Genomic DNA, 10,000 nt, shown 5'->3' on the forward strand with positions numbered 1-10,000 from the left:
ACCTTACTCTCAGAAAAAGAAATATTCCTCTACAACAACCTTACTCTGAGAAAAAGAAATATTCCTCTACAATAGATTTTTGACCAAAAAAAGACACTTGAATAGTTTGTCCAGTTTTTGCCTTTTGTCGGCAGTGTTTTTGAAAAAATTCTTCATCCGGAACTGTGAAGACGCGACAGACCATCCTTATTTGAGCGTTGGTGATGACAGAATCTTTGTCAAAATAAAGAAGTCTTACGCTATTGGGAATAGGGCCAAAAATGTAAAATAACGATCTTAATTTCCTAACGTAACCAAAACCTTGAAAACATTGCTTGTGCTGCCCCAAATGGCCCGGAGATGTTGCTTCAGTGCATTTTTTTTAATTGTACGGTTAAGTCAGAAATCAGTGAAAGATCATATCCAGAGCGCTCGGAACAATAAACAATAAGTGTGGCAGATCCGCGAAGTCGTAAACGGAAACGTTTAAAAAACGTGACATTGCATGAAAAGAGCCCTCGTTGGCCTTTTGCAGAGGCAGATACAAAAGTCGGACCGGACCAACTGACTCGGACCGCCAGTCCACGTCGGATCAACTCGAACCGACCCGGATCAGAAAACATAAGAAAGAAAAGCGAAAACTAAATCCCAAAATTCCCGAGATCAGAGGGACAAACTTGTAATAAGGTTCACTCCATTACAAATGATCATAAACCAACTTAGATGAAATTAGGGTAAACGACCAATCGCTCTTTATGCCTCAGTTCAGCTACATGGCTACATGGCGATCTCAAATACAATTCACGGCGCACTAGTCCACCTCAGTGAGAGTTGAAATGCCACATTTCAAGGCGAAAAGTTGCTCTAGCCTTATGTAACAGTGAAAATACACTCTCGATTTCGATGGAAAATTCGGTCTAGTACGCGTGACAAGAACAAACATAAAATTCTCTTACGGTTTGCTATCTTCAAAGATCAAAAAGATATCTGGCCAGTAGCTCAACGCCTTCAAAATGACCGCAATCGAACGACGTTTCCCGCCGCCCCGATCTACAGGATCTGAAGGGAGAGTGCATTTAAACAAACCTTAGTTTTGGATTTCTTCCCCTAAAACAACGTAACAATTTTTTTAGCTTCTTGTCCTCTATGAAGCGAAACCTTAGGCTAAATGAGACGTGTTCAGTATATTAAAACAGAGACCATTGTCAAATAGTTCCAATGGAAAATTCCAGCTTACCCAACTACAAACATACAGACTGGACATATGAAATAAGATTTGAATATGTTCTGCTAATGTTGTGCATTATTCAACGGAAAGACTATGCGTCTTCTTCTATCGGCAGAGAACTGTTTGGAATAAACATTTCCAGAGGCGTTTCCTAAACTGACTATATCAGACAAAAAACGTAACATTTTACTTACCTTAACTTTTCGCTGACTTCACAGATACGGATCGATCAGTGGCCAGTAGGCGCTAACTAGACAAAAAACCCAATAATCGAGCCAAACAAGCAGGAGGTTTCTTCCAAGCTACAATAAGATTAATGTAAACCGAAAGCGAAACCGGGCAAACAAGACGTTTAGGCAAACAATACGAGACCGTTAGCGGTGTGTGCGCTCAAATCAGTGTGTTGAAACTATTTCGCAGGAATTCACAGCATAATATGCCTTGCTTTATTGCATAACTTAACATTGACACACCCCATTCAATAATTAGCACCATGGATAGCACAAAATATTGTACTGGCAAAATACTCAACTAGGGCGATTTCAAAGGTATTTGCGCGAGATCTCGTTTCGCCTTTCTCGCGTGGCTTGATTTTCACACTCAATTAATTGCATGTTTCGCTCGCTCTACTATCCCTGGAAAATGAGGAACTATTCAACAGTGCGAAGATAGGTTACCACGAGAAACACAAACTCTACAAACTAGAGATTTTTTTATCTAGCCAGAACCCGCGTTGCAACGTAATTTCCCAGTAAGCGTGGTGTTTTAAAAGACTTTCCAGCAAGTTAAGTAGCGAATGTTCAATTTCCCAGCCAGAGCAATTCTGCCCTGTAGAGCGGGTATTTTGCAGAGCGGCTCCCTTGGGTACTCCTGACGAGTATGAATTAACCTTTCTTTGCTTTATAAAATATTCGTATATACCACACAAGTGAATAGTACTTTTCGGGCGCGCTGATTGGCTAGCTCGGTGGTGATTAGCCAAGTACTATTCACCTCCGAGCAGCCGAAGAAAAACAAAATGGCTTTTGTCGATATATTGTCACTAATAAAGTTATTCTTTTGGCCGCTAGTTATTCAGCTTGTGTGGTATATACTAAAACAATTATTCACCTCCACTTCGGTGAATAATTGTTAATTATTCTTTACTTTATGAAATATTCTTTAAAAGGAAATGCAAAGACAGGCCTGCACGGACTCCCAATACGGTTTTTGTGGTTGCGTCGCATTACGAAAGCCTTCAAATTAAAGTTTTGCTCTTACAAGCATGTCCTTTAGAGATTTACATCTTTGGTAAGAAATGATCGGAGGATTTTTAAAAATTGTTTTCAGCAGAGGCTGGTTTTCTATGAAATTCCAGGTTTCCATCACGATTTGTTTAAGTTTCTTTACCGCAGGGTGGTATGTAGTGACAAAAGGCAATAGTATCTCTGCAGTTTTACGTTTTTTGAGGTTTAAGAGCCGATTGTCTTGAGTCAAAGGTGACCACTGACAGGGAACTTTCTATATTTTTCTTTGGATACCCGCGTGCTTCGAACTGTGATGATCGGTCTTCTGACCGGAATAGGTTTGTGGACTTTTGTAAGCGTGTGGAAAACAGGAATTCTAGGCACCATCGGTGCTTCGAGAGGTTTATAGTGCTCTCTGTTCTCGAGTTGCACTTCAGGGACTTTGCTGAAGTCCTTTCGCAGTAAGCCAAGTGACGTTTGTACCTTTTCCGTTGGATATTCACTTCTCTTACTTTCAAAACTTATATGAACATCTCAATCTTGTCACATACAACTTTACTTTTGGTTTAAAAAAAGATTTTGTTTCTTCAGTAGCTCATTTCGGGCTCATATCCAGACAACAGAAAAACACTTCCGAAGTGACTGAAAGTTGATTCAAAGGAGAAAGGAAAGGAAACTAGAACTTGCCAGCGTTAATAGGTTTTAAAACGAAACACTGACACTGCTTAAAAAGGTTCCAAGAAAGTAATAAAGTTAGTCTTACCAGTTCACTTCAGCTCTGAACCTTTAAAGCTCTTCAACTAAAGGGAGACTCAACGCAAACTGAATACCTGAACATACAACGCAGGGGTGTACGGATGATAATCTTTGATATTCAACTGGTGGACATGGGGAAATAATATCAACACCTGCAAACGGATCGAAGGACGTACTGGTATTCTTAGACCGCGACTTACTCTGGCGTGAGATCACAAATTTAATTGGGAAAACTAGACAACCGCACAAACGACATAGCTTTGCCTGTCTGCCTACCTCCCATGAAGGGAAATTGACATTTCAAATCCACAGTTCAGCTAGCGTGTACTAGCGTGATAATCAAAGCGTGAAGTGAAATGGGTGGGATGAACTAAATATTTTCTTTTCAGTATCAATGCATGAAACCAAGCTTTGCAATCCATAAACCATTATGTCATCATCAACTTAGAACCGACATGCGCAACAACTCGTGGTCTAATGTATAGAGCGGTTTGGTATGAAAATTAACTTGCCAATTTCTTCTTTCTGTGCTTAAAACTTTGTACAAAGGATGTCAACATTTTGTACGAACCACGTCCACTTTGCACAGAGAACGCGAACGTTTTGTACGAGCCATGTCCGTTTTGTACAAAGAACGCTAACTTTGTACACACAACGTCGAGTTTGTACAACGAACAAACACGTTTGTTCGATTTGTACTTTTCCCGTTGGATATTCACTTCTCTTACTTTCAAAACTTATATGAACATCTCAATCTTGTCACATACAACTTTACTTTTGCTTTAAAAAAAGATTTTGTTTCTTCAGCAGCTCATCTCGGGCTTATATCCAGACAATAGAAAAACATTTTCGAAGTGACTGAAAGTTGTTTGTGTACGTGACGCTTCGACCACAAAGAAAAAAGGAAAGGAAACTAGAACTTGCCAGCGTTAATAGGTTTTAAAACAAAACACTGACACTGCTTTAAAAGGTTCCAAGAAAGTAATAAAGTCAATCTTACCAGTTCACTTCAGCTCTGAACCTTTAAAGCTCTTCAACTAAAGGTAGACTCAACGCAGACTGAATACCTGTACATACAACTCGGGGGGTGTACGGATGATAATCTTTGATATTCAACTGGTGGACTTGGGCAAATAATGTCAACACCTGCAAACGGATCGAAGGACTTACTGGTATCCTTAGACCGCGGCTTACTCTGGCATGAGATCACAAATTTAACTGGGAAAACTAGACAACCGAACAAACGACATAGCTTTGCCTGTCTGCCTACCTCCCAGAAGGGAAATTGACAATTCAAATCCACAGTTCAGCTAGCGTGTACTAGCGTGATAACCAAAGCGTGAAGTAAAATGGGTGGGATGAACCAAATATTTACTTTTCAGTATCAATGCATGTAACCAAGCTTTGCAATTCATAAACCATTATGTCATCATCAACTTAGAACCGACATGCGCAACAACTCGTGGTCTAATGTATAGAGCGGTTTGGTATGAAAATTAACTTGCCAATTTCTTCTTTCTGTGCTTAAAACTTTGTACAAAGGATGTCAACATTTTGTACGAACCACGTCCACTTTGCACAGAGAACGCGAACGTTTTGTACGAGCCATGTCCGTTTTGTACAAAGAACGCTAACTTTGTACACACAACGTCGAGTTTGTACAACGAACAAACACGTTTGTTCGATTTGTACTTTTCCCGTTGGATATTCACTTCTCTTACTTTCAAAACTTATATGAACATCTCAATCTTGTCACATACAACTTTACTTTTGCTTTAAAAAAAGATTTTGTTTCTTCAGCAGCTCATCTCGGGCTTATATCCAGACAATAGAAAAACATTTTCGAAGTGACTGAAAGTTGTTTGTGTACGTGACGCTTCGACCACAAAGAAAAAAGGAAAGGAAACTAGAACTTGCCAGCGTTAATAGGTTTTAAAACAAAACACTGACACTGCTTTAAAAGGTTCCAAGAAAGTAATAAAGTCAATCTTACCAGTTCACTTCAGCTCTGAACCTTTAAAGCTCTTCAACTAAAGGTAGACTCAACGCAGACTGAATACCTGTACATACAACTCGGGGGGTGTACGGATGATAATCTTTGATATTCAACTGGTGGACTTGGGCAAATAATGTCAACACCTGCAAACGGATCGAAGGACTTACTGGTATCCTTAGACCGCGGCTTACTCTGGCATGAGATCACAAATTTAACTGGGAAAACTAGACAACCGAACAAACGACATAGCTTTGCCTGTCTGCCTACCTCGCAGAAAGGGAAATTGACATTTCAAATCCACAGTTCAGCTAGCGTGTACTAGCGTGATAACCAAAGCGTGAAGTAAAATGGGTGGGATGAACCAAATATTTACTTTTCAGTATCAATGCATGTAACCAAGCTTTGCAATTCATAAACCATTATGTCATCATCAACTTGGAACCGATATGCGCAACAACTCGTGGTCTAATATATGGAGCGGTTTTGGTATGAAAATTAACTTGCCAATTTCTTCTTTCTGTATTCAAAACTTTGTACAAAGGATGTCAACATTTTGTACGAACCACGTCCACTTTATACAGAGAACGCGAACGTAACCGTGTCCGTTTTTCACAAAGCGCGCTAACTTTATACACACAACGTCGAGTTTGTACAACGAGACAAGTATGTCTTTTAGAGATTTACCTCTTTGGTAAGATATGATCGGAGGATTTTTAAAAATTGTTTTCAGCAGAGGCTGGTTTTCTATGAAACTCCAGTTTTCCATCACGATTTGTTTAAGTTTCTTTACCGCAGGGTGGTAGGCAGTGACAAAAGGCAATAGTATCTCTGCAGTTTTATGTTTTTTGCGGTTTAAGAGCCGATTGTCTTGAGTCAAAGGTGACCACTGACAGGGAACTTTCTATATTTTTCTTTGGATACCCGCGTGCTTCGAACGGCGATGATCAGTCTTCTGACCGGAATAGGTTTGTGGATTTTTGTCAGCGTGTGGAAAACAGGAATTCTAGGCAGGCTGGCGGTTTTAGAAGCCATTTTTTAGTCATGTCATCAATGTGTTTTCCCCGGTGCAGTTTGTCAATGATCTGGCTGACCTTTGTTTGTGTGGTGTTCACCATCGGTGCTTCGAGAGGTTTGTAGTGCTCTCTGTTCTCGAGTTGCACTTCAGCGACTTTGCTGAAGTCCTTTCGCAGTAAGCCAAGTGACGTTTGTGCTTTTTCCGTTGGATATTCACTTCTCTTACTTTCAAAACTTATATGAACATCTCAATCTTGTCACATACAACTTTACTTTTGGTTTAAAAAAAGATTTTGTTTCTTCAGTAGCTCATCTCGGGCTCATATCCAGACAACAGAAAAACGTTTCCGAAGTGACTTTGTACAGTGAACGCGAACGTTTTGTACGAACCATGTCCGTTTTGCACAAAGAACGCTAACTTTGTACACACAACGTGGAGTTTGTACAACGAACAAACACGTTTGTTCGATTTGCGATCTGAAGGCGAAGGAACCCACGAAGACTCGAACATTCAGTGATTGCCTACCGGAGAGGATTGCTGAAGACCATGTTGTGATATCGCGGGCGCACAAATAAAGATGGCGAATGTAAATCGTTGTGAAGAAGGATACTTGAAAGGGCATATTGCTGGGTCTGTTAGCGAAGTTTTGAATCTCACAGACTCTGACTGAAACGAAAGGCTTAAACCGCCTTGCTTCGCTGCAGATCCACGCCAAAACTATTCTGCTGTCCAGAAAAAATACTGCTTTGGCAAACTTAAATCGAGATCCATCTAAGATGGTCTTGCCCAGTCGTGAGGCTAATACCGCACGCTGAAGTTCCAGCCGGGGAATAGTCATTCATTTCAGAGGCGTCACTCTGGACTTCGCTGCGATGAATCGGTCGTCAAACTCTCAGAAACTCAACTGCCATCTCGCATATGCACAAGCGCCAAACGCTAGTTCTGATGCATCCGAAAACACACAGAGGTTAGGCTGTCCAACGGCATCGGGTGGAGTTAGGCACCGTTCAAAGCACACCCTATTCAGTTGTACCATCTCTTGAAACAAGTTTTTCGAACTTCTCAATAAGCTCAGGAGGTAAATCGTTATTCCAACTGATGCCCTTCTTCCAAAGTGACTATAGGCCTGCATACCCTATAGGGTCGTAGATTTTCGCTACTCGGCTCAGTATTTTCCTCTTAGAAAGCTGCGCCAGTTCGCTGCCTTGAAGGAAATCTGCTGGTACTTTAAAGGATGATGTATCTGTGCCATCATCCCATGCCACGCCCAACACCTTCTCCACTCTACCTCCTCGTGAAAATGCTTCTTGTTGGTGGGCTTCAGATCCTTGCATCTTGTTTGATATCCAGCCTTTCACCTGGAATCCTCCTGTCTCTAGTGCGCTGTCTATGTCCTTTGTCAGCTTTTGCGCTTCTTCCACGGCGTACACGGACTCGCAGGTATCATCCATATAAGTGTTATCCTTTATGACTTTGGCTGCTGCTGGAACGGTTTCCCTTGCGTCATTTAATTTGCTGTTTTCCTAAGAGCTGTCTGAGCCATCGCCGGAGCTGGTCTGTCCCCAAATATTAGTACAGTCTTAACGTAAACATCTGGTTCACGGTGTGTTTTCAAGTTTCTCCATAGAAACCTATATACTTGCTGATCCACTTCCGGGATTTGGATTCTATGATACATTTTCGAGATATCGCTAATGAATGCCACTTGATTTTCTCGAAACCTGAGGACAACGCCAAACAAGTCGTTTAACAGATCAGGTCCCTTCATCCGGTAATCGTTTAATCGATGCCCTTAAAATGACGCGGATGAGTTGAAAACAATTCTCACTGGCGCGCTTTTGTTCTCGGGTCTTAAAACTTCTTGGTGGGAGATATAATGGACTGGACCTGTGTATTCTCTGGCCTCTTTTTCTGTAAACTTTCTTGAGAATTGCAGTTCACTCATCTCTATCATCTGCCGGTCATAAGCGGTGGCGTGCTCTGGGTTTTTTAGCAACCGGCGTTCAGTTGACTCCAATTTCTTCCTTGCCTGTGACTTGTTGTCAAGCAATTGACTTGGATTCTTCCTCCAAGGATAAGGGATCAACCACTGGTTGCCTATTTTCTTACAAGAATCTTCAATGATCTTCGCCTCCTCCCTTACAATCTGGGTAAGTGTTCCTGCTTCACATGTACAAGGCTTCGCAGAAACCCCCATGCTTTCCGTCTTCCAAAAATCGGTCTGGTCGACAGGCTCTTCGAGCTTGATGTGGTAAACATGACTTGATTCTGACTGCAAACCAGACATTGCTCCAAATACCACCCATCCAAGTGGTGAATGTCGGGCTACAATATTTCCGACCTCTTTCGTTTCTCCTGTGTGCAATTTCGCCTGATCAATCCGTTAAGCAAGTCTGTCTTTCCATGTCCCAGGTGGAGTTGTTTTCTGCTAAGACCAAGTTTCTGCGCTATGTCGGTGACTTCAATGTGCGCGATATCCTCGCTGATTGACGGGATTTCTGTGCCTTGCATAACGTAAGCGCTGCGGTCCTCAAGTGATCTTATCTGGACGCGATACATCTTAGTTTTCAATTCTTCTTCTTGGCCACCCACTTTTGTGATTGTTACCACAACGGTCTTTCCTCTGAGCTTGAGGTCAGCAGAGAGGGATAATCTAATCAAGCTTATCTGAGCTTCTGAATCGAGTAATGCATTTGCTCTTCGCAGGGCACCGCCTGTTCCTACTACGTCCACTTGCACGATGGGTAACAACGCTCTCTGGTTGTTCGTTACAGCAGTAACAGTTTCAATGGTCGGTTGCATTGTTCCATGTAAGAACTGGTGATGGTAAACGAGCACTGGATGCCATTACTTTTCTCGGGCCACTGCCGCCTTCTTGAATAATTAATGGACCTGTGGTCTCTTCCAGCACGCTTAAACAACTGAAACATGCATGATTTTCCTTTACAGCCTTCAAACGATCGTCTGGACTAAACGAAATGAACTTGCGACATTGGTCGATCCAATGGTTCGAATTTTGACAAAGCCAGCATTTGTGCGACTTCGGAGAGTTTAAGTCCGATGTAACATGGATCACTGGAAGCTTTGGTGGTTGGCCAGTACTTCTGAGTGGTGCCGTTGCTCGCATTCTGGATTTTATCTCAGTGGTCATCCCTACTATGAGGTGTGTCAGGGTTGCTTCTTTCCCGCTGTTTTCCAAATGACGTGCCTACACTTTGCGGTCGTCAATGCACATTCTTTGCTCGATTAACGCCAACATGTGATTGTTGTCCGTGTCGTGCGGTCGTCCAATTTCTTTTAGGGTGCTAAAACTTCCCTGAAACAGATGAACTAGATCGCAGAACCGTGCGTCTTCTCCATCACGTAGCGGTCTGAACTTAGAGATATCCTATGTGATTGTGTCCGCCACAAATCTGGGATCTCCGTAGACGGAATCGAGATAGCCCCATGCTGCGTCGTAGTCGGTGCCGATACCCTTAATTAATTCTAAGGCTTTTCCGTGTAAGCTTGTACGCAGCAATGAAATCGCATCCCTTTTACTGAATCGGAAATCGACAGCATGCTTGAAGTCGGATCGAAAGATGGCATACTCTCGAACGTCTCCAGCTAAGCGAGGCATCTTTGGCTTTTCCATTTTGAATCCACATGGCGCGCTGGCGTTGTTAGTCTGAATATTTGCGTTAATATTGTGTCCACCCCCACTTGCGCGTGTATTCTGCGCTGTCGCTGGCGCATCAACGCCTCCTTCGTTCAGGGTCTGCCATTTGCAGGTGGTGAAATCAAAACAACTTCTTCGTTTT

At 42.2% G+C, this 10,000-nt stretch overlaps 2 protein-coding genes and 1 long non-coding RNA gene across 4 annotated transcripts in view; all 3 read right to left on the reverse strand.

Annotated features, from left to right (window-relative positions):
* LOC138044763 (uncharacterized) overlaps window positions 1–3,325 on the reverse strand; it is a 36,074-nt gene extending 32,749 nt beyond the window's left edge. The window contains exons 1-2 of one of the 2 annotated variants that reach the window (XR_011131506.1): window positions 3,197–3,258; window positions 1,402–1,457 (exon numbers count right to left, since the gene is read on the reverse strand). This is a non-coding gene — a long non-coding RNA (uncharacterized lncRNA). Of the gene's footprint in view, window positions 1–1,401; window positions 1,458–3,196 lie in introns of both variants that reach the window. The other variant, XR_011131505.1, reaches the window with a different exon arrangement.
* A 3,993-nt stretch (window positions 3,326–7,318) lies between these two features.
* LOC138046710 (uncharacterized) lies at window positions 7,319–7,651 on the reverse strand. The gene has a single exon (XM_068893304.1). It carries the CDS (start codon window positions 7,649–7,651, stop codon window positions 7,319–7,321), a length of 333 nt encoding a protein of 110 aa, XP_068749405.1.
* A 341-nt stretch (window positions 7,652–7,992) lies between these two features.
* LOC138046711 (uncharacterized) lies at window positions 7,993–8,487 on the reverse strand. Its single transcript, XM_068893305.1, has one exon. The coding sequence runs from the start codon at window positions 8,485–8,487 to the stop codon at window positions 7,993–7,995; it is 495 nt and encodes a 164-aa protein (XP_068749406.1).
* Window positions 8,488–10,000: the final 1,513 nt, after the last annotated feature.

Source organism: Montipora capricornis, chromosome 4, assembly GCF_036669925.1.
Source record: "Montipora capricornis isolate CH-2021 chromosome 4, ASM3666992v2, whole genome shotgun sequence".
NCBI classification, from domain to species: Eukaryota; Metazoa; Cnidaria; class Anthozoa; order Scleractinia; family Acroporidae; genus Montipora; species Montipora capricornis.

Bases quoted from the DNA above. Each gene is read 5' to 3' on its own strand.
- LOC138046710 (XM_068893304.1), bottom strand. From the start codon at position 7,651: ATGGATGATACCTGCGAGTCCGTGTACGCCGTGGAAGAAGCGCAAAAG.
- LOC138046711 (XM_068893305.1), bottom strand. From the start codon at position 8,487: ATGTCTGGTTTGCAGTCAGAATCAAGTCATGTTTACCACATCAAGCTC.